This window comes from Mus musculus, chromosome 18 (assembly GCF_000001635.26).
Source record: "Mus musculus strain C57BL/6J chromosome 18, GRCm38.p6 C57BL/6J".
In the NCBI taxonomy this organism is placed as follows: Eukaryota; Metazoa; Chordata; class Mammalia; order Rodentia; family Muridae; genus Mus; species Mus musculus.
Window position 1 is genome coordinate 65,736,345 of NC_000084.6, and position 24,204 is coordinate 65,760,548.

Genomic DNA, 24,204 nt, shown 5'->3' on the forward strand with positions numbered 1-24,204 from the left:
AGCCACGTGTTTGGAGGTGCTGTCAGACCATGGGCTCCGCCGCCCTTCTTGAATAAAAACCACCCTAACTTTCTAAATGTATGTATGTATGTATGAATGTATGTATGTATGTATTTGTTTTTGTGGTAGGGATCTTACCCTAGTGTTTTCTTCATACTAAAAACACGTTCTACCACTGAGACACAGTAGCTCAAAACATCTTTTTAAAAAAGGTCTCCTGGGATTGGAGATGTGGTCAGCGTTACCTAAGTGACCGAATCCCCAGGTACCCAAGTGAAATGCCTGGTGGGTATGGCAGCCCATCTGTAATCCTAGCCTGAGAAGATGGAGACAGGGGATTCTCAGAGCAAGCTGGCCACCTAGACCAACCACATCAGCAAGCTCTGGGTCTGGGTTTGTCTTAATGACTAGTGTGGAAGAGTGGTTAAAAATGATTCCCCTACAACCTTGGGCCCCCACGTGCTCAATCACACAAGTGCACATTTACCTGCAGTCCACACTGCAGGCACCAGACACAGTGGTCAACCGAGAGATGCTCTATGTGTGGAGTGCATGCTGATCTCTGAAGAGGTAGTCAGAAAGGAAGATAACCTGCCAGTAAACCTCATGCTGGTTCATATGATCATATTCTGCGTATATCGGGCTAAAGAAGTCATATTAAATTTAGTATATTGTCGTTAATTTTTCTTTACTTTTCAAAGCACAGCAACTAGGAAATGCCTGGTGAGTGGCAGACAGTCAGGGCTGGCTTATTATATATCCTGTTGCATCCCACTGATCTGGACCATGCTTGTTTGTTTGTTTGTTTTTTACATTTGTTTGTTTACAGCAGGGTCTCATCTAGTCCAGACTGGCCTCTCTCTCACAGAGTAGTTGAGGATGGTCTTAAACCTCTGATCCTCCGACTGTTACCTCCTGAGTTGTGGGATTACAGGCATGCATACAACATGTCCACTGTATGCCGTGCTAGGGATCAAACCCCAGGGCTTTGTGCCTGCTAGCAAAGGACTCTGTCAGTTGATCCGTGTACTCAGTCCTGGACCCTGTGCCTTAATCCTTGATTATAGCCATGTCAAGTCCTGCTTAGAAGGATGAAGACTGTGTGGCAAAGGAAAAATGGAAGAGGGGGAAAGAAGGGAGGAAAGAAGTTTTGTCTCATGTGGCACCTGGGAAGAACATGCACTGTACCCATCTTACAGGTGAATGACTGGGAATGAGTCACCCCGACTTCTCCGAGCTATGATTTGAGATTGGGGCTGGATTGTCTCAAGTCTTAGGAATTCCTAAAAAGCTCATTTCATTTCAGTGGTACTGTAAAGAGCTTTCTAAGCCAACCTTTGCCTCTGTCACAGCCCATGCTGGGTAGGTAGCTCAGCAAGGCTGTGGGCTAAGCGTCACAGGTTCCTTCAAGCATCCCTCCCACCTCCTGAATGTCCACTGAGGCGAGTGCGTGGTCACCGTGGTGTTATCTTCTCTCTTGTGTCTCTCTGCCAGGTTGCAGCTCCTTCATATGTACTCTGTGTGCTTGCTGGTTGGTTTCTTCTCTTTTGTTCCCTGGGGACCTGTCTGGGAAGTGGCCCAGTTCCACTGGGATAACTGCCGGGAGGTTTGGTGGACGAATCTGCTGTTGCTGAATAACTTCCTGTCTGTCCAGAATGCCGTGAGTTCCCAAGGGCTCTTTCGCAAGGGCGTGTGGGTAAACACAATGTGTCTCAGTCATATGGTCTGGCCGGTTTCCCAAGGGTCAACCCTAAGTGCCATCTCCATGAGTTTTGAAGGTATGACACCAGCTGATGTAGGGGTCCTTGTTATCAAGCAAGAAAGGCCGTAGTGGCACTAATGAGGGGTGGACTGTCTAGGTATCAGGGCAATTTCCCTGTTCCACCATTGTTCCTGAACCAGTCCAGAAGGGACAACACACCAGAAAGGACATTTTGTTTGCTTTCACACAGGAAGTCCACGCTGTCACAGATGCTATCACAGTGTCTCCCCTCACCGTGGTGAACTCTTAGTTAATTTCAAGCCAGGCGCCATGGAACTGGTTCACAACTACAAGCTCTTATGACTACACAATCCCCCAAACCTTCATAATCATTCCAGTTTGCTTTCTATTAATGTGATAAAACACCACAACCACAGACAACCCGAGAAGGAAAGAAAGAGTTTATTTGGCTTAGACTTCCTGGGACACAGGTCACCATTGTGAGAAGTCAGGGCAGGATGTCAAGGCAATCAAAGTAGAGTCTATGGAGGCTTCATTGCTACCATAGATTGCTTGGCCACCTGCCTAGGGGTGGCACCACCCACAGTGGGGCTGGGCCCTCCCGAATCAGTCATTAATCAAAAAAATGTCTCTACAGACCTGTCTACAGGCCAATATGGTGGAGGCAATTTCTCATCTTAAGCCCCCTCTTCCAAGAAAGTGCTGGCTTTTTATTAAGATGACACAGCAATAATTAAAAAATAAATAAAATAACATAAAAATCTAACCAGGATAATAATAAACTTAGAGCGAAAGGGAATGAGGTAGCCATACTTCAACCATGTCCTTAATCCCTCCCATAGGCTGAAATGTGTGGCTGGTCCCTAATTCTTACCGGTAACCGCTCACTTATGAGGTGGCCAAAGCCCCGAAGCTTTCCGGGGGCGGGAGCACCACTTGCAGATGAGGGCATGCCTTTGTCAGGGTCCAGGAGACAGGCAGGGTCACTTTCCTGGATGCAGACTAGCTTGGGGCATTATAGAAATCAGCGACAGAGCCGGGCAGTGGTGGCGCATGCCTTTAATCCCAGCACTTGGGGGCAGAGGCAGGCAGATTTCTGAGTTCAAGGCCAGCCTGGTCTACAGAGTGAGTTCCAGGACAGCCAGGGCTACACAGAGAAACTCTGTCTTGAAAAACAAAACAAAAAACAAAAGAAAGAAAGAAAGAGAGAGAGAGAGAGAGAGAGAGAGAGAGAGAGAAATCAGGGATAAGGACAGGAGCCAGTTGCTCCTTTGAGTGGGAGCCCACCTTAATTTTTTGGAAGCCTAGATGCCATGGCTCTCAAGCCTGACCATTCATACTTTCTCCATGGCAAAAGCGTCTGTTTAATGGTGGACAAAACTTCCCTCTGTTGGGGAAGTTTGGGCTCCCTTGGGCCCCGGGAACCCGAGTGACAGAAAATTTGTCCCTAGGTATCGCCTTATATGGGATAAAACATGTCGACATCAGCTGGCCCTGTTTCCCACAAGAGTGGAGAGTGGGTGGGCTCCTCCCTCCCCCACCCCTGTGGCTTTGGCCAAGTGTCCATGTAGGTTCTGGTGGGAACCCTGGGCATGAGCCAAGTGCTTACTCTCAAAACAACACATTTTCCCCCCCGCAACTCCCACCTCAAGTTGTGAGTGGGAACCAGGCAAGGGAAAGAACCCTCTTGGAATTCCCCTCTTGGAATTCCAGACAGACCTAAGGACAGCCACCTCCTACATTCCTGAATCGTGACCCCAGTCAGTTCCCATGGCTGTCCTACGAGACAAGAGAGAAATAGGTCTGAATCTCCCAGGGACCGGTCAGGTTTGGTTCAAAGACTAATTTTGAGGAATGAAGGCTATCTTGTTTCAGTTTCCTCTTGCTATGGAAGCCGCCCCACCCACCCACTGAACTTGCCCTCACAGGAGGAGCCGAGCTGCAGACTCTCAACAGCCCCGCACCTGGAGGGGAGGAGTCACAGTTACTTCTCTCCCCTCCCCCGCAGTGCAATGGCTGGACTTGGTACCTCGCCAGCGACTTCCAGTTCCACCTGACGACACCGCTGATCTTCTTCGTCCATGGAAAGTGGGTCTGAGACTTTTCTTTTCCCTCAGGGGTCCTTTGGCCTGGAACTCCCAGCTACACTCCAGTTTTGTAGGAAGCAGCTTTTAAGAAGTTAGCAAATTAACTTTCCAGAAATGGAGACGCCACTCCCCTCTCTCCTGCCCTCCTTCCTGTGCCCTCCTTCCTGTGCCCTCTTCCAGACGCACATGCATTAGTGCATCTCCCCAGATTTATCACCAGGGTGTGCAACACCCGTGCTCAGCATTTTCCATCCCAGCCGTTCACATAAACAGGTTCACATATTGACATGACACACACACCTGACAGTTTCCTGGATTTATATTCCATTTTTTTAATGGTTGGGTATCTAGACGGTGCCCGATTTTTCACGATTATAAATGGCCCCGTGATGACTGCCTTTGAACACTCTACTTTTCCTTGTAGCTGTTTCCACGGGAACATATTTCCACAGGGACATATTTCTACGTGGAATTACCAGGTCAAAGGGCGGCAGTGATTCCTTAGAGCTTGTTACCTGCCGGGAGATTGCTCCTTGGAAAGCAGGGTGTAATTTATAGTGCTCCCAGCAATGTATCAATGTACCTGCTGCCCCACGGCTTGTATTTATCGCCTTAATTTTGTTAGCTTTAGAAACACTTTACAGTCTCAATAATTCACGGGGAGATTTATAGTGTGCTATTATTTTTTTAAGAAAGGTATTTATTGTTCTTTCTCATTAAAATATGTGTTCCATTTAGGAAACATTAGAATTAAGAGAAAGGAAAATATTCACGCTAGTCTATCACTCATGGCAAACTCGGTACAATGTTAAGGCTCTGGAGCTGGCTTTGCGTCCTTTTTTTTCCCTTGCCCAGTGTTTTAAAGATGAAAGCATGCTTGCCTCTCCACATCTTTTAAAAATAGTATTTAAACCCACATTTTACTATATTATTTTACTAACTGTGAACAAAATTGTAATGTCTACCTCACATCCAATTTCCTGAATGAAGTATAATTGACTGGTGCCTTCTTCCATTGCAATATACTTAGATTATTTCCAGTCTTATGTTTTCATAAATAAGTCCCCACGAATACTTTTGTGACAACCATTGGTTGCCAACTTCTGGGTTTCTTCAGAATGCACATTCTGGGGGGAAATTAGTGGGTCAAAGGGCACACATGTCTTACAGCCCTTGAACGCAATGGGAAACTACTTTAAAAACAAACAAAAAACCCCAAACACAAGAGTGTCCCACATTTCTGAGCCATGGCAGATCTTCACAGCCCTGATTCTGCCTGGTTCTCCACTGAGTATCCAGATCAGAGTGTCTGACTTAGAGGCTGTGTCCTCAGACCTTTTCCTTGTCACAGAATCCCACAGTATGATAGCTGGGATTTCTTTATGTGCCACCTCAGAGTGTACAGGAATTAGTGTGTGTAACCACCAATAGAACAGAAGATACTGGGGAAATACCTTTTTTTTTCCCCCTACACTCCTCAGAGAGTTCTGAGGCATATTACATAAAGCTATAGAACGTTCTGGAAGAATTGAGTGCTGGCCACCTCAACAGCTGATCTTGTATTGGCTCTCCCTTCCTTCCCCTCTCCCACACTGTCACATAAACCTCCCACAGTTAGACATTTCTCTCAGGTTTGGCTTATGCTAGCAAGGAGAGCTGGGTTCTCCTCCCATCTCTATTGTCCCTCCCCTTCCCTGGAGTGGGTGGCTGTGTCCAATCTGCGTCCCATCCTCCCTTAAATAAATCATTTCTCTCTTTAGTCAACCACCACTGATGTCCTTATAGTATTCTGTAGAGGCCAGGCGATGTTCGCAGGAACGGTCTTCCTTTGAGCCATAGTGTAAGCTTTTGGGGTGAAAGCAGACAAGGGCACTGTTAGTATCCCCATTTAGAAGAGGAACTCAACTTTTAAGTTCCTGTCCACAGTCTCACTGCTGGTCAGTGGTCAAGGTCAGGCAGTCCAGGAACTCCTAGCCAACCCAGTTTTTCATTCGTGCTGTGATGGAGACCACTGAAAGGCGTCCCTTCTCTGCCCTCTTTTCTGCAGAAGTAAACGTGTCTTCGTCCTTCTCGGGGGCCTGCTGTTCCTGGCCTCTTCCACAGCCACCACTCTGCTCACCTTGGCTTATAAACTTCCAGTGGCATCTCCAGCAGCAGCCAGGTAACAGGGTTCAGCTTGGTCCTCTCTGTCCCTTGCCTGCCTTCATCAGGGTCAAGATATCTAAGGGGGGATTGCAGAATGACGTCAGGCTGCTTGCCCTGTGCCTATCAAGTTATGGAAAAACTGGGTTAGACACCTTTGATCTGGACAGAAGTTCCAAATTTCCCAGCCTTTCATTTTGCAGAGGATTCAGTTGAGGAGAACAAAACGCATCTGCTCAATAAAATGTTTCTCGGAGGACAGGAGCGCCCCCATGTGGCTGAAGTAGTTTAGATACCAGATACCTTGCGGGAAGGAGAACCTGAACCCCTATGGAAGTTGGGGTTACTTCAAGGTCACACAGCACCTAAGAGGTGGCATAGGTGTTATTTGAACCTAGGACCTAAGTCTCTATGTTCTTTTTACCTCCACAATAAGCTACTTACGATTCTGCCACAGAACTCAGTGTGCTAACACAGGAGCTAGACTCTTCTCAAGTCAGGAGTCAGCACTGCAGAGGTGAAACTCGGGTAAGCCAGTTGATCACTCAGACTCGTCCAAAAGCCACTGGACTCCAACCACTTATTCACTGACTGCAGACCAGCCACACGGGTCTCTCCCAAGCCATTGCTGCTGTTGTTCTCCGGGTATAGAAGGATCTTCCCTTAGCATCTAAGATCCGGCAGGGTTGCCTCCCACATTTCTCTCAGATGTTGGTGGAAATATGACATTTTCCAAAGCAGCCTCCACTGACCTCTAACAAAGCCAGTCCGAGGGGCTCTGGGAAGATAGCTCAGCCAGTTCTTGCAAAGGCAAGCACAGGGACCCCATGTGTGTACTCCAAAACTCCCATTTAAAAAAATGGAGCATTGTGTGCATACTTGGAATCTCAGTGCTGTGGCGGTGGAGACAGTAGATCCTGGAGCTTGCTGGCCAGCCAGCCTCACCTACTTGGTGATTTCTAGGCCAATAAAAATAAACAAATAAACAAACGCAGCAGCAGCAGCAACAGCAGCAGCAACAACAACAACAACATGGTTCAGAGAGTAAGGTGCTTGCTATAAACCTGAGGACATAAGTTTAATCCTGAGACTTACCCACACGATGGGAGGACAGAACAGATTCCTGCAAGCTTGTTGACTGACCCCATATCTGCATTGTGGTGAATACATATGAACACACACACACACACACACACACACACACACACACACCACACAAACCCAACCAACCAACCCAAAACAACAAATTTAAGTTAAAAAGATGGGCCTGAGGAACAATATCCAAGGCTGTCATCATCTAGCATCTACATGGAAAGACACACATGTGGACACACACACACACACACACACACACACACACACACACCTGCGCGTGCACCATGGCCCAGAATGAGACTTATGTAGTTGGTTTGTATTTGTGAGTGAATTCACAGCAAGCCTCATGCCTTGAAGAGCATCAAGCCCTTTTCTGTGCCCTGTCATCTGCTTTGATGGATGTCCTGATGACAGGAGACAGCTTTCTTATGCCTAGCCTCATGGTTCTTAGCCCTAGCTGCTCATTAAGGCTCATTAAAGTCCCTTGGGGAGAATTTATTTATTGGGACTTTTTTTTTGGATACACACACATGTATATGCATATGTATATATGTGCATGTATGTATATATGTGCATGTATGTATATATATGTGCATATATATGTATATGTATGTATAGGAGACAGTGTTCATCCTGTAGCTCAGGTTGGCCTCAAATGCACTGAGCAATGCAGGCTGGCCTTGAACTCACAATCCTTTTGGCTCAATCTCCCAAATGCTGGCGTTAGAGGCTGCGTCTCTACTGCAGTTTTCAGGTCCAAGAGAGGCTTCCCGTCCTGACCTAAGTTGTGCTAATTGAATCTAATTGAATTAGATTTTCTGGTGCTAGTGCTCAAGGAAATGACTTTTATAAGAGCTTCTAGCCAGAGCCGAAGAACCACTCACTAATCTTCCAGCAAGTTCACTGCCTCTGATAATCTCTGTGTGGGCATTGTGGAGCCTCAGCTGAATCAATCTTCCAGCCTCAGTGGGAAACAGTGAAAAGTTCCCAGCAGGCATTCTCAAGCTACTCTCTTTTTGGAGCGCCAGGGAGCTTTGACAATTCTCAGCCCTAGGTCCCATGTCCAGATTCTGATTTGGTGGGCCTGTCACCTGGACATTCGTGTGTAGGCAGTACTTCTCAAACTTGAAGGACACTGGTCACTTGGAGGGTCTTATCCTCCAAGTGGATCCACCATCCAGTGGAGGCATGCCCACTGCCAACCTCCTTCTCTTCAGTGTTCCCAGAGAAGGCATGAGTTTGACTCCCTAATACATTCTCAGGTCTGTTGCTATTGATGTCAGAGGACATAGTTGGGAATGACAGCATTTAATAGTGTTGTCTTCCTCTTCCTCCTCCTCTTCCTCATTACCTTCTCCTCCTCGACTTCCTCCTCCTTTTTATTGAGACAGGGTTTCTATATGCAGCCTGTCCTGGAACTAATTATATAGACCAGGCTGGCTCAGAATTCACAAAGATCCACCTGCCCGTGCTTCCCAAGTGCTGGGATTAAAAGTGTGTACCACCCTTCCCCGGCTTTCCAGTGTCTCTGGCTTGTTTGACACTCCTCTTTTCTCACAGACTCTTCTACATTCCTAGAGGTAGTGGTCAGCTACCATGAGTGAGTATTTAAAACAAATGAAGTCATCCTATGTCCTTGAGATCTGGGAATGGAGCCCAAGGGAATTTAGAATTTAAACAAACCAGCTGTGACCCAGGGGCCTGGGGTCTAGGGCCTAGCCAGTCATTGTGTGTGGATCATTATTGGGAAATCTACTCCATTTGTGGATTACCCCAGAGGGAGTCCCTTTTTCTTCATCCAGTCAAAGCCGAGCCTTTGCCTTGCTTTCTTCTTGTTGTTTTTCAGTGAACATGGGACTGTGCTCTATTTCTCAGAGTATTACACCAAGCCCTACTGCCGCTGTGGCCCCTTCCTTGTGGGCCTCTTCCTGAGCATGTTCATGCATTCAGACCACCCTACAGACATTCTCAAAACGACGGTATGTTGTCCCCTTGTCGCCCTGCAGGGATCGCTGTGGCCTCTCTGGCTTGGCTCTTCCAAGCCAAATGCAGGCGGAGCTAGGCTGCTGGATTGGTTACTGTGTTGCCGTATGTTGTGTGTCCACACTAAAGCTCGAGGAGGACGCTTTTCCTAGCCTTAGTCCCATCCTCCTTTCTGTGGATGAAGACTCCACTTGAGCTATTGGGACACAACTGTTGCCTCCCAGGCCTCTACTGGCCTGACCTTCAAAGGCCTTGGCTTTGCCATAGACATTTCATAGTAGAGGCCTTCCTCTGTGGGAAATCCTGTACCACTCATGGAAATATCCAGCAATAGGATTTTCTGGGTGTGGCGGTTTATATCTGTAATCTCAGCATTCTGGAGGACAGAAATATTGCTGGCTCCAGCCTGGGGAGACAAAATGAGAATCTATCTATATATATATTTTAAAAGATTTATTTATTATTATATCTAAGTATACTGTAGCTGTCGCCAGGCACACCAGAAGAGGGCATCAGATCTCATTACAGGTGGTTGTGAGCCACCATGTAGTTGCTGGGATTTGAACTCATGGCCTTCAGAAGAGCAGTCAGTGCTCTTAATCGCTGAGCCATCTCTCTGAGAACATATTTCTTTAAAAAATTACCCTAACAAACAAGCAAGCAAACAAAAAGATTCACCAGGACAAGTGGCTATATGAAAGAGTGTATCTATTCCACATTGGCGTTTTAGTGTTCTGGACATGTATTCTCTGGCTATAGATTTTAACACAGCACCACCAAAGAGATTTCTGAACACAGCCCAGGTCACACGAGGCTCCAGGGAGAACAGGGTGTTAACAAAGGGCAGAAGGTAAGATGAAGAAGAAACATTGGGAAGCCACATCAAGGACCAGTGTCGGGGTCAGGAATGTGGAGCTAGGGATACAGACAGAGAGAGCTGGAGAAGCAACTCAGTTGGGAAAAATAAGGATTCTGGTTCCTACTGGAGGAGGCTGAGCATACAGTGGCTGGAAGAGATGAGACAGGAAGGGCCCTGTGAGCAGACAGGCAGGCCAGGAATGGGGGACAGCATAGGCTCAGATGTGTTTCTAAACCCGTTGACACCAAAGAATCAGCAGAGGGCAAAGGGCTTAGACTGACTTGCTGGCAAGTCCCTGTCAGTTCTCTTTCTTTCTATGCAGCCCAAACTAGGGCAAGATCATTGAGCTCCAAGTAGATCCCATAGACAAGATGGTAGACAGCCTCTTACCTTAGCATAGCCATCATGATCACTTAACAACCTGAGCACAGAGAAACAGGAAGATAAGTCTGGGTTGAAGGGATGCAGCCTAAGATCCAAGACTTAACCCAAGCCAAGACTTAACTCACATGTGTTCTTGGAGCTGGACGTTGCTCTCTCTTCCTATTCCTCAAGGTGCCTCTTCCCTGATACTGAGGCATCTTCTTTGATTAAAGGACAGAGTTGGGCATCAGGAGTGGAGGGACTGTTGGGAAAGAAAGCTTCCTTCTGACTGATTATAGAAACAAAACAAAACAAGTGTGAGATGTGCTTTTGCCAGGGTTTGCCTCAGGTACTGTGCCAAGGGAACTATGATGCATTATCGTCCCCGGGGAACTGACATCACTCAACCCATGGACCTTAGACTGCCAGTTTTCCCTCTGTGTTTTTGTATGTGTGTGTGTTGCTCTGAGAGTTGCTATCCTGTGTAGAAATTTGTACATGTCATCACAATCAAGGAGCAGGGCTCTTCCATCACCACAAGCCCTTAAATGCTTGACCCACAATCCTCCCTGTTTTTCTATGAGGCTTATTAAAAATGAAATGTGCAAGAGTAGCAGAGCGACTGTTGGGGATGGGAAGGTGTCCAGAGGGAGGGGAGATGAGATATGTGTGCATTAGTAGGGAACAAATATGATCTAAGCATGTTAGTTCACACATCCAAGTGTCAGAATGACCTAACGTCCATTGAACATGCATAGTCAGTAGGTCACTCAGTAAGTAGGTCATCATTTTGCACAGGGATACACTTCGAGTTTTGAGGTAGGGTCTCTACCTCTCTCTACGTAGCTCAGCTGGCCTTGAACTCTCAGTTCCGCCTCGGTCTCTGGAGGAACAGGATTACAGGCCTATGAGTCATGCCCAGCTCATCTCATCCCGTTATAGCCACACACCCTTCACCCCCATTGCTGCTAAGCCCTGCCTGCCACTAAGCTGGTCCTTTGGTCAAATCTGTAGTGACTGAGGTTTACACATAGTGATCTGAAGTGACAGAAAGGGCACAGGGAGCATGTGCCAAAGGCCTCAGTGACTCATGAGTTGTGAACTACCTCTTGTTCCCCTCAGGTGCAGGCCATGCTGGGCTGGACTTGGTCTCTGCTGACCCTGTTTGCAGTTGTTGCCCTGGCTTATGTACTGGACGATACCTCTCCAACCTCTTCCGTAGCTGCTGCCATCTACCAGGCCCTCCATCGTACCCTGTGGGCAGCAGCTGTGGGCTGGGTCATCTTTGCCTGTCAGGAAGGCTATGGAGGTAGGAGGGGGCCACTAGCTTTGTTCTTGGGCCCATAACCTGTTCCAGAGGGTGACAAAGTTAAAATACAAGGTGTGTACCCAGAGGTAGGGATGAGTAATTGATACCAACCCAGAAAGAGCAGTCTGTCTCTATTCTTGGGGGGAAATCACTCTTATATATTACTTTTAATTTTTATGTTGGTTTATGCACTAAGGTAGTAGATCCTGAAAGACAAGGTTTGGACCTTGTCTTAATCAGGGTTTCTGTGCCTGCACAAACATCATGACCAAGAAGCAAGTTGAAGAGGAAAGGGTTTATTCTGCTTACACTTCCACATTGCTGTTCATCACCAAAGGAAGTCAGGACTGGAACTCAAGCAGGTCAGGAAGTAGGAGCTGATGCAGAGGCCATGGAGGGATGTTACTTACTGGCTTGCTTCCCCTGGCTTGCTCAGCTTGCTCTCTTATAGAACCCAAGACTACCAGCCCAGGGATGGCACCACCCACAATGGGCCCTCCCACCCTTGATCACTAATTGAGAAAATGCCTTACAGCTGGACCTCATGGAGGCATTTCTTCAAGGGAGGCTCCTTTCTCTGTGATACCTCCAGCTTGTGTCAAGTTGACACACAAAACCTGCCAGTACAGGCCTCTCCAGGAAAGGTAGTTTAGAGGCTAGACAAGAACTATGAAAAATAGTGAGAAAATGATATAATGTCGTCGTAACTGAGAACAAGGTTCCTGGTCACAGCCACCTCAGGCCTTGGTGTCCATCTGAGGGGAGGAGCCTAGTCACTAAGACCCCTTCCATAACCAGGGAGAATATCTTTTGTGCTGCTGGCTTTTGATGTGCATAGGGGCAGGCAGATGAAGGGCCCATATAGAAAGAAAGGAATTTTCTCCTGATTACAGATCTGTTCCGGACTCCTGACAGTTTCCTTTCTTTCTCTATTTGGTCTGAACGAGGTAAAGAGGTATCGCCAAACACCACTCAGGCACCAAACAGAAAAATCTGTTTCCAAACTTCCTTGGATCCTTAAAGCCCTGGAACAGAGCCCAGGAGGAAGTAAGACAGCTGTGTACTCTAGGGGCCTCCCTGGATGAGTTTAGAGTTCAGATGGGGATGAAAACACTTAGCTTCAGCCAAGGTGGTCCTGGCCACCTCTGCCGACAGAGCACGTGTATTCCAGGCCTCCTGGAAGCAGTCACCAAAGGGCCACCAGGTACTAGCAGTGGTCCAAGGCTGGGCTGAGTGTCTCCAGGCTCATTCACATAATCGCATAGGTGTGTTCATGCATTTGTTTTGTGTCAGACGGTGTTCCATATATTTAGCATATCCAACAATAAATAGATAAGAAGGAATTCTCTTCTTGCAAGGCCTTGTAATAGGGTGGTGGCCAGAAAGAGGCTAGGAAATAGCTGTCAGAGACAGAATAGGTGCTGGAGAGATGACTCAGCGCTTAAGGGTTTGTCAGCGCTGCCTACTTGCCTGAGTTTGGTCCTAGCACCCATGTTGGGCAGCTCACAACCATCTCCAGCTCTAGCTTCAGGAGGTCCAGCACTTTCTTTTGGCCTCCAAGGGACACATGCACATGTACACACACACACACACACACACACACACACACACACACACACACACACACTTTTAAAAAGAGAATCCCTGCCCCGTGTCAGGTAGCATCAGGGAACCAGAGGCAGGCCTGTGACTGTGTGATTCTGCACTTCTTCCTGTCAGGTCCCGTGAAACGCATGCTTTCTTGGGGCATCTGGAGTCTCCCGGCCAGCATAAGCTACGCTTGCTACCTCGTACACCCCATTGTCATCATTCTCTATAACGGACTGCAGGAGACCCTTATTCACTACACGGACACCAACATGGTAAGCAGGGGCCTGGCCCTTGGTCCTATCCTGGCTCCGCCACTCACTCTTCTTGAGCACAGCTGACTTTGTTAGAAGCTGGCTCTGCATTGCTCTTTTCCAAAGTGGTTCTTCTCTCTGGTTTAGCTGAAGGGGAGTGGGGGGGCAGGCTTTCGTCTAGGGCAAACTCTTTTAGTGTTTGGGACCTTTTTTTTCCTGCTCTGCTTCATGGTGTTAGGGTAACATACGCTCAGATCCAAACACAGGGGCGGAGAGGATCATGGAATATGCTGTCCACTGTGTCCTCTTTGTTCCCAGCTCTATCTTTTCTTCGGACACTGTGTGCTGACCTTCCTCGGTGGGCTGGTCCTGACCCTGTTCATCGAGCGACCCTGGCAGGAACTGAAGTGGGGCCTGTGGGGACCAGAGCCTGCTAGGCCGTGAGCATTCCAACTGAAACCCAAGAGAACCATGGGCCCTCTGCTGGTGACAAACAGAGGCAGTGAGCACTGTGGTTCTTGGAACGTGAATCTGATTTTGTGAACATTTACTGTGTACGTTGTAGACAGATAACCTTTGCTCTCTAGAGAAAGCAATTCTATAATGAATCTTTTGGTACTTGTACAATAATCTCTTTATCTTGGCTTGGATTTGATTTTCTGTATCAGTAACTGACCATAGTGTTAAAGTATTAAAATGGAGACCAGACCCAAAGCATAAAAAGGCACACAGTCATGGTCTTTCTCCTACGTGACCTTAGCTTTGCATGATTTGAAAACAAAAAAAGTTTTTTTAAAAAAGATTTATTTATTTATTATATGTGATATAAACTACTTTAAATAGATTTGTATATTAAAGAAAACCAAAACAAACTCAACCAATCCATGGCAGCCAAAATTTTATATAACTAGGGACTCTCCAATGGGAAGAGGCCAAATAAACAGCTGTGGAGCTGTAACCAATCACGTTGGCTTGGCGTTTATGCCTCCCTAATGAGTTAGTTCCCACCTGAAGTGCCTGGGCCACACAGGGGTTGGAGCTGCCCAGCAACAACTGGTGTTTGCTCAGATACACTGTAACCCTTTAAGGTGCCTCAGCTGACACTTTAACGTTAAGCAGTTACCTAATGTAGTACAGGTATCATAATCTAAGTCTTGAAGCTCATGAGGTTTATAACGCTGTTATTCTCACGAAAGTCACGTGACATAGCTTTCTATAACATGCTATAGTAGTCCCCGTACCTCCAAGTGTTGTCTTTTTAGAGAGAATGATTTCCAGGGTCATTGAGGTCACCGAGGTAAGGAGGCCCCAGGTGAATGACCCACAGTGTCCTTGTAAAAAGAGACACACACAGAGGGGCGATGAAATGCAGACACTGAATGAAGATGACCAACCATCTTCCATCTCAGGAAGGACCAAACACTTCGGGAAGCTGTGAGAAGCCTATTTTAGAGCTCTAGAGAAGATCTACACACACACACACACACACACACACACACACACACACACGACATCTGGCTGCCAGCAGTGTGAGACAGACAGACATTTCTGTTGTTTTGAGCCACTTAGTTGTAGTATTTTGTTAGAGCATTCCTAGGAAGCTAGAGCGCTCTTCTTACTCTACACCGGGTACATCTCAGGAGTCCCCCCATGGATGGATGGTGGAAGCTGCGGACTATCAGCCCCTGTGTGTCCTGTTTTTCTGTATTCATTTATGCTTATGATAAAGTGTAACTTGTAAATTAGGCAAAGGAAGAAATAAACAACTACTAATAGTAAATAACTCACATTAGAATGATTATAATATACTGTGTAACTTTGTAAGCAATATACTGCAATAAATGTTTTGCGACTGTGGCCCCTCCCCTCTTAAAGAAAGCCTTTTGTACCGTCTTTTTGGCTGTATGAATTGCCAGCATCACTATTCTTGAGCTTTGGGGTTGTTATTAACTATACTCGGGGATACATAAACTCTGTGGCACTGAGATGTCCTGTCTATCTGTGACAGTCAGACCAAGGGGTGATCGGCCTTTGGGGAGGGTATGGATGGAGACTTCATCATAAACTCATCTACGGGAGGGAGTGAAAACAGGCATTGTTTTTGAAAGTTTCTTCTTAACATTGTATAACAGTATATAACTGTGTAACTGTTTGGGAGACAAAAAGCACCAGGGAAAGGCAGACTTGGCAAACAAATAAACCACAAAACAAGACAAAACAAAACCCCAAGAGCAATGGAGTTACAAGGTGCTCAGCTGTACATATTGTCTTTGTAAACATGGAAGGAAAACCATTGCCAGGCAGGCAGGCTAAAAAAAACGAGATCCTCCAATAAGGCGTATGAGAGTTCATCCTGGCCTTTTCCAAGCAGCGTGGGAACGAAGCACAACTTCTGAGGCCTGATCCCTCCCCTGGGCAGAATCCCGGCTTGCACTAGGGAAAAGTCAAACTTCACCTGAGCATTTCAGGCTCCCATTGTGATACAACCGCCAAACTGGCTTTTAGGCAACTGTGACCTTCAGCAAGTTCCTCCAGCGCCCCCTGGTGGGTTCGCAGGCATCTGAACCCTCAAGCATTTTCTTTCTAAATATAGTTATTTTACAGTTGGGGGGGGGGGGTTGAGGTAGGGGCCCTTTCATGTCCCTTCCACTCCTATCAACTTTATGACCTCGTCTTTGTTCCTTTGTTTTTATTACAAACATATATATAGACACCCCCCCCCCCCCCCCACACACACACACCCTGCTAAGACTATTTAGTGTTGCTTGTATGAGTATGCTTTTAGGGCTGGCCACTTGGGATTGGATAATCTATCAGGGGTCTAGTTCCCTGAGAACACAGATTCTAACGTTCTCAGCAGTCCTCAGTTGCCTGTAGTCCTTCATATAGGAGTGGGGCTTTGTGAGATCTTCCCATTCATGACGGGAGGTGGTGTCACTGTGGAGGTCTTGGTTAGGTGTCTGTATTGTCGAGATTTAATGGGTGCCACTTCCCTGTCATATAAAGACAATGCTGTCTTGCAGCAGAGGTTCAGGGAAACCTGAGACCTCACAGGAGCGCCCCAGGGCTGGGGGCATCGATGGGGTGATTGCCAATTTGGCTGGACTCCCTTGGGAAATGACTGACCTGCCAACATGGTCTGCAGCCCAATAGACAAATGCTTCTAGTTGCGTAAGGCTCTAGATATAGGACCCATGAGGATAGATTTCTAGTGCCTCCCACAGCTTTGTGAGACCTTTTTGATAAGAAAAAAGGGCAAAGGAAGTAATGTAGTTTCATAAACATAGGGGAGGAATAGAGAAACTGACTTTTGGATTTTTGTTTCTATGTGGAAAAAGGAAATTTATAGAATGTTTAAAATTATTTGAACCCTAAAACAACTATTTCAAAACATGTGCCATTTAGGAGACCATTAGATTTTTAAAAATCGGTATTTGATGATAATTAAGGGCTTAACATTTTCTGCAATGATAGTATTGTGGTTATACTTATCTTAAAACTTTTATTTTTTTAAATACAAATTGAGGCATTTATGGCTAAAATTATATAATAAAATCTGGTTTCTGCCTATAAATACTACTGGAAAGAATTGTCCCAGAGGACTTTCTGTCAGTAGAATGGAAAGTACCTGGTTTTTGAAGCTGGTCAGTGGTTTATGGGGCTTCATTATGCATTTTCTTCAGTTTTATATGTGTTTGCAATCTATGTCACTGTGGAAAAAAAACAATATATAGAATAGCACCTTCAAAGTAGAGGATGTGTCCACCGATTCTTCCAAGGTCTGAAATCTGTGTTTTATCACCGTCTACCTAGCATCTATGGAGGAACACTGGTACCATGTGGACGATACTCTGTCTCAGGGTTTCCATGACATTGAAGCTGGCTTACAGGCTCATAGGTGCAGTCCATTATCGTCATGGGGGGAAGCACGTCAATGTGCAGGCAGACGTGGTGCTGGAGGAGCCCAGAGTTCTACATCTGAATGGACAGGCAACAGGAAAGGAACTGGCTTAAGATTCTGAGACCTCAAAGGCTGCTTCACACAGTGCCACACTTCCTCAAGCCAAGCCACACCTACTCCAACAAGGCCACACTTTCTGATAGTGCCATTCCTTATGGGCCAAGCATTCAAACACATGAGTCTATGGGGGGCATTCCTTTTCAAACCACTACAGCTTCCAAAATCTGATGGTATCCCCACAGCATCTCAACCACCATCTATGAGCTGGTCTAGCTTGCTGCTGAGACTACAGAGTGTTTAGAGTCCAATTACAGGTGCCACATATGAAAAGGACTCTCGGCCTCATTCATACTACCCACACTCCTTTGTGGCCCAAACGTATGTTCTAGTTTGCTTTCCGTTGCAGTAACAAATGCCATTACCAAAAGCAATTTGGGGAGCAAATGGTTTATCTCTGCTTATGTTTCCAGGTAACTGTCCATCACTGACAGAAGTCAGGGCAGAAGTAGAGGCTTGAATAGAGGCAGGAACTATGGAAGGAAGCTGTCTAGGGGGTGGTACCACCCACAGTGGGCTGACACATTAATTAGCAATTAAGAAAATTCCCACAGACACACCCACAGCCGATCTGGTCTAGACCACTCCTTAGCTGAGTTTCTTTCTTCCCTAGCTGCATCAAGCTGACCATAAAAACCAAGGAGCATAAAATATTTAGTAAAACTACACCTTTCACTTACTCCGATGCAGATTCATTGCCCTCAGGTGCAGTCAGCCTACAGGCTTGGAGATAGAAATGGTACACGTGCTCTCTGCTTGCCCTCTGTTTAGTATTTCCTATGCTGTGACAAGACACCATGACTGAGGCGATTTATAAGAGAGACTGTTTAATTGGGATGATAGTTTCAGAGGGTTAGAGTCCCTGATGGTGAAGCGAGGGAGCAAAAGGGTTTATAGGATCCTTGTGGTCAGCAACTTGATTGACTGTAACCCATTGCCAATACTGCAAGCTTCATTTGGTGTCAAGGGATATTTAGTTGTGGTTTTGTTCCCTGCTATTTGGCTATTTCATTTAGATTTACTGGTTCTACTTCATTAAAGGTTGTAAGCCTTTTAAAACTGTTTATCTTGATTTAACTCTGGTAGGTTGTGTGTGCTGAGAAAATTATCCATTACTTTTTGATTTTCCAGTTTGGTGTTCTATATGTTTTTAAAGTACGGCCTTATGATTTTCTTCTTTTTTTTTTTTTTTGGTGTCTGTTCTGTTGTTATGTCCTGTTTTTCATTTCTAATTTTGTTAATTTGGATATTCTTTCTCCACCTTTTGCTTAGTTTAGGTAAGGGTTTGTTGATTTTTTTGTTTTGTTTTGTTTTGTTTTTTTGAGACAGGGTTTTTCTGTGTAGCCCTGTCAGTTCTGGAACTCACTGTGTAGACCAGGCTGGCCTCGAACTCAGAAACCCACCTGCCTCTGCCTCCCAAGTGCTGGGATTAAAGGCATGCAGCACCACTGCCCTGAGGGTTTGTCAATCTTAATGATTTCCCCAAAGAACCAACTTTCTTTGTTTCATTGATTCTTTATCTTTTTTGTTTGTTTGCTTGTTTGTTTCTGTTTTATTGATCTCAGTCCTGAGTTTGATCATCTCTTGCCCTCTATTCCTTTCTGGGGGTGATTTCTTCTTTTTGTTCTAGAACTTTCAGGTGTGTTCTTAAGTTGCTAGTGTGAGATCTCTCTGTTATTTGTTTGTTTGTTTGAATGTAGGCACTCAGTGCTATGAACTGGCCTCAGAACCACCTTCATTGTGTCCTGTAAGTTTGGCTAGATTGCCTTTTCCTTTTCATTCTTTCTTTCTAGAAAGTCTTTACTTTCTTATTTTCTGTCTTGACTTTTTCATTCAGTAGGGAGGTGTTCAGTTTCCATGAGTTTGTAGGCTTTCACTTGTTGCTGTTGCTGTTGCTGTTGCTGTTGCTGTTGTTGTTGCTGCTGCTGCTGCTGCTGTTGCTGCTGCTGTTGTTGCTGCTGCTGCTGCTGTTGTTGTTGCTGCTGCTGCTGTTGCTGCTGTTGTTGTTGCTGCTGCTGTTGCTGCTACTATTGTTATCCAGCTTTAATCTGTGATGGTCAGATGGGATGCAGGGTGTTCTTTCCAATTTTATTTTATCCCTTGAGACTTTGTGTCCCAGTATGTGGTTAATTTTGAAGGAAGTTCCATTGAGGTGCTGAGAAGAAAATATATTCTCTTGTGTTTGGATGAAATATTCTCTAAACATATGACAGGTCCATTTGGTTTATGGTATCATCTAACACAAGCCTGTCTCTGTTTAGTTTTTGTCTGGATGGGCTGTCCAAGAGTGAGAGTGGAGTGTTGAAGTTACCCCTGATCCCTGTGTGAGGGTCAATATGTGATTTTTAGCAGTAGTAGTGTTTCTCTTATGAACTTGGGTGCTCTTATGTTTGGTGCATAAATGTTTAGAAACGCAATAGTGTCCTTCCCTATCTCTTCTGGCTGGTTTTGGTTTGAAGTCTATTTTGTCCTATATTAAAACAGCTACACCAGCTTGCTTCTTGGATCCATTTACTTAGAATATCCTTTTTTTGTCTTTTTACCCTGAGGTGGTATCTCTCCTTGATGTTAATTAAGGTGTGCTTCTTTGAAGCAGCAGAAGAACGGATCCCATTTTCTCATCTATTCCTTTAGTCTGTGCCTTTTTATTGAGGAATTGAGACCATTGATGTGAGAGTTATTAATGAGCAGTGATTGTTGGTTCCTGTTATTTTGTTGTTGTTGTTGTTATCTGTGTGCGTATATTTCCCCTTCTTTGATTTGCAGGTCTGAGATAATTTCTGTTTTCTTTTCTTTTTGTTTTTTTGAGACAGGGTTTCTCTGTATAGCCGTGGCTGTCCTGGAACTCACTCTGTAGACCAGGCTGGCCTTGAACTCAGAAATCTGCCTGCCTCTGCCTCTCGAGTGCTGGGATTAAAGGTGTGCGCCACCACTGCACCGCTGATAATTTCTTATGTTTTCTTGGGTGTAATTATCCTCTTTAGGCGGAAGTCTTCCTTTCAGTGCCTTGTGCACGGCTGGGTTTGTAGCTAGAGGCTGCTTACCTTTGCTTTTATCATGGAGTGTCTTTCTTCATCTATAGTGGTTGAAAGTTTGGCTGACAGCAGTCTGGGCTGGCATCTGTTGTCTCTTAGAGTTTAGGACATCTGTCCAGGATTTTCTGGCTTCTAGAGTCTCCATTCTCCATTGAGAAGTTGGGTGTTATTCTAACAAGACTACATTTATTTGTTAATTGGTCTTTTCCTCCTGCACTGTGTAATATTCTATTTTTTGTTCGGTACATTTAGTGTTTTGATTATCATGTGCCAAGTGGAGTTTCTTTCTGGCCTAGTCTGTTTGGTGTTCTGTGTGCTCGTACCTTGATAGGCCTCTCCTTCTGCAGGTTAGGGACATTTTTCTTCTGTGATTCTGTTGAACATATTTTCTGTGCCTTTGATCTGAGTTTCTTCTCTTTCCTCTAGAGAGGAAAGGCCATAGCAGGTTGTTTGCTACAGAGCTGGGGTTGAGACTGGGGGTGGTGGTGGTTGGATTTGGAGGAGAGGAGGGAGGAGAGAGGAGGAAGATGTGCAGCTCTTCAGTTAGCTTACCTGCTTCCCTAGCCAGAATGGCCTGCAGGGCCCCAGGCAATGAATGCCTGCTGGAGTTGGGGGCTGGGATAATGGGATGGGTTGGGGAAGGACAGGTGATTGGGAAGGTCTGTTTCTGAAAGCAAATTTTTTCCTTAATGATTTTTTTTTTTGTTGCACATACCTTTTCCTAGTCTGTAGCAACTTAGTATATGGTGATTTTCATAGGCAAGTTTTACATTTTACATATTGTGGCTCATGCCTGTAATCCTGATTTGGAGGCTGAAGCAGAAGAATTGTTTCAAGTTTGAGGCCAGCCTGGGCTACATAGTGTCAGGTCAGCCTTTGCTACAAAGCTCAAGAAACAAATAAACATCCCTCCAAGTGTTCTATATTTTGGCGTTTTTTTTTTTTTTTTTTTTTGAAATAGGGTTTCTCTGTATAGGCCTGACTGTCCTGAAACTTGCACTATAGCCCAGACTGGCTTTGAACTCACAGTGATCTGCCTGCCTCTGCTTTCTGAGTGCTGGGATTAAAGATACACACTACAACACCTTTAATTATGTGTATGTATGTATGTATGTCTCTGTGTGTGTGTGTGTGTTTGTATGTGATGCAGGTGACTATAGAGGCTAGAGGCAGCAGGCATTGGATCCTTGGGAGCTGAAATTACAGGCAGTTGTCATCTGCCCACTGTGGGTGACAGTAACTGAACTCAGGTCTCTGCATGAGTAGTATGCTCTCACCTACTGAGCCTTTTCTCCAGCTCCCACCTTTACATTTTAACGTAGGCTAAATTATCCGTTGTTTCCTTATGGCTTGTACCTTTTAGGGTCTTGTTTGTGCAATCCAGGGATATTCTTCCAGACTTTCTCCATGGATAACCAAGGCTCCGGTGGAGATGGCTCTGCCACTCAGAGGTTCTCAGAACTCTTCACAGTGCGTTTGTCAGGCCAGTACCAATTTCAGTAGGAAAGACAGAGATGGAGGTTTGGTAAGGCCTCAAGGCATTTTTGATGTTCTTTAACAGATAGATGTCACAGGTGTGGGAAATGTCCTGTGCCCGGGAAAACTCATCTTTGTAGCCAATAAAAATGTCAGGGTGCTCAGGAAGGGAGGTTTGTGTTAAGACATGATGCTAACAATCACGGTGTTCATCTGATCGGGAACACTCAGAAACCTTAAAGAAGGAGGACTTGGCGGTGCCTGTGGGACTATCAACTCTGAGACAAGCACGGCTGGCCCATCATACCTCCAACCCATCCCGAGTTGAACTCCACAAATATCCCCCAGCCAAGCATAACCAGTCTATCAGAAGAAACCTGTGTCTGGTAAACATGTTAATATCTGTCTTGCTCATGACAGGAGGAAGAGAATGGGCTGGTAGGGCTTTATAATTAGACTCCATTTCCGTGCTTGCTGATAAACCGACTATGCTATATTATGTGATATTCCAAAGGCACACTATAATTCCTGGTCCCGAGGAAATTGTCAATTATCTTCCATGTTCATTAAAAATCTCATGCTATCTTTACAGCTAGAGATTAACTATACCTATGCCTCCTGTAAAAACACGGATTTTCACAATGTGCGGGCTTGCTGGCTACAGCTGGTGGCTGAGGCATCATCAAAAGAGCTTTTAGGTACCAGGTTCCCAGGAGAGATGTCTAGCAACTTGTAGTTGGTGCTAGGACTTATACATCCGTATGTATGTATGTATGTATGTATGTATGTATGCATGTATGTATGTATGTATGTATGTATGTATGTATGTATGTATGTTTGAACTTCTCAAGGAATTCCCTGAGTGACTGTGTTTCCAGACTACTGGACTCTGAGTGAGGGTTCCTGTTTGCTGTAGGTCACATCTGAATTCAGTACTCTTATATGAATATAGTCATAGCTCCTAGACAAGGGCTGTCTCTGGCTTCTCATGCCCACACTGACCCCCTGATGTGGGGAGCCACAGCCAGTCTCTGAAGTTGCTAGCCATCTTTGTAGCTGGATATTTCTCTCCAAGTGTCTTCATCTAGGAACTTGGGGCACCCGTTTTCTGGAAGTTTCTATTCGTTCACAGACATGGGCGCGTGTTCATTCCTTTACTCTTTCATGTGTCTGTAGATGTGTACTGACTCTCCCTGCACCAGGTACTGCACTAGCCGTGTGGACAGCACAGGGAGAATGTGAAGTTTCTGCTCTCATGAATCGTATGGTGACCTGGGTGGGGGTTATAGCAATCATGCCCCAAATACCTAGTTATATGCCAGGGCAGAGCTATGACAGCGTGACCCTAATCGGAGACCAGAGATGGAACTTCGGAGGAACTAGACTTCAGTTGGTACAAAATGAGCAAGAGTGTTGTGCAGAGAAGGGTGAGGGTACCCAGGAATAAACACCAGAGAGAAATGACGTCCTCGGGGACCCAGGAACCAGGACAGATGGGGGATACCAAAGGCAGTGTCTATCTAAGTGGCCATAGAAAGGCAAGAAGTGTGTGGGAGGGGGGCAGGAAGGATGGTGGAACTTGGAAACTACGTTTGCCCGGGGGACTTCCTTTTGTTATAGAGTGTGCTTTCCCAGCATAAGAATCGTGTCTCCTTTTGGGATCTCTGTAGGTCTTACTCTGTTCTCAGAGAGGAGTGCACCTACCAAGGCACAGTGTGCAGCACTTGGACCTGAGGCTGCAGCTGGCTTTCTGCGAAGGCATGACTCCAGGTTGGGAATAAGAGCAGACAGTTCCTGTTAGGGTAGAGCTAGCTCTGTTTGTGCATGGGCAGAGTCCTTGTGTGAACTGGCGGGGTGTGCTCAGCCGAAACCTTCCTCAAATTCTTTAGAGCTCAAAGAATCCGAGGTTTCTTCTCACAGACAAGCAGAGCACTGGTAACTGAGGAGAGACTGCTCTGTGGGGTATCACTGGGAAAGGGGTAGTCCTGAGGTTATAAACCTGAGTGAGGACAGCAAGGAGGTTGGTGTGGGTAGAGGAGGGATATAGGAAGGGAGGGAGACAGGAAGAGAGACAGGAATGGAGGGAGTGATGGAGATAGGAGGCGAGAGGGATAGAGGGATGGGGACAGGTGGGCAGGGAGGAAGAGGGTCAGCACTGAAGCCTTTGTTTTGTGCCTGAGTCTAGGTTGCTACAGAATTGTGAAGGTAAGGCAGGCTTGTTTGATTGGGGAAGTCACCAGACTGCAGTTCCCAATCCCTACACCTTGAAAGGC

The 24,204-nt window shown here is 45.9% G+C and overlaps 1 protein-coding gene across 6 annotated transcripts in view; it reads left to right on the forward strand.

Annotated features, from left to right (window-relative positions):
* Positions 1-15,280, forward strand: part of Oacyl (O-acyltransferase like) — a 54,255-nt gene extending 38,975 nt beyond the window's left edge. The window contains exons 9-15 of one of the 6 annotated variants that reach the window (NM_177028.3): positions 1,495-1,660; positions 3,732-3,811; positions 5,858-5,971; positions 8,894-9,026; positions 11,375-11,561; positions 13,281-13,423; positions 13,721-15,193. In NM_177028.3, coding sequence (NP_796002.1) covers positions 1,495-1,660; positions 3,732-3,811; positions 5,858-5,971; positions 8,894-9,026; positions 11,375-11,561; positions 13,281-13,423; positions 13,721-13,846 — 949 coding nt within the window. In that variant the 3' untranslated portion in view covers positions 13,847-15,193. Of the gene's footprint in view, positions 1-1,494; positions 1,661-3,651; positions 3,816-5,857; positions 5,972-8,893; positions 9,027-11,374; positions 11,562-13,280; positions 13,424-13,720 lie in introns of those variants that run through there. The other 5 variants (XM_006526013.4, XM_006526015.2, XM_006526018.2 and 2 more) reach the window with 5 other exon arrangements.
* Positions 15,281-24,204: the final 8,924 nt, after the last annotated feature.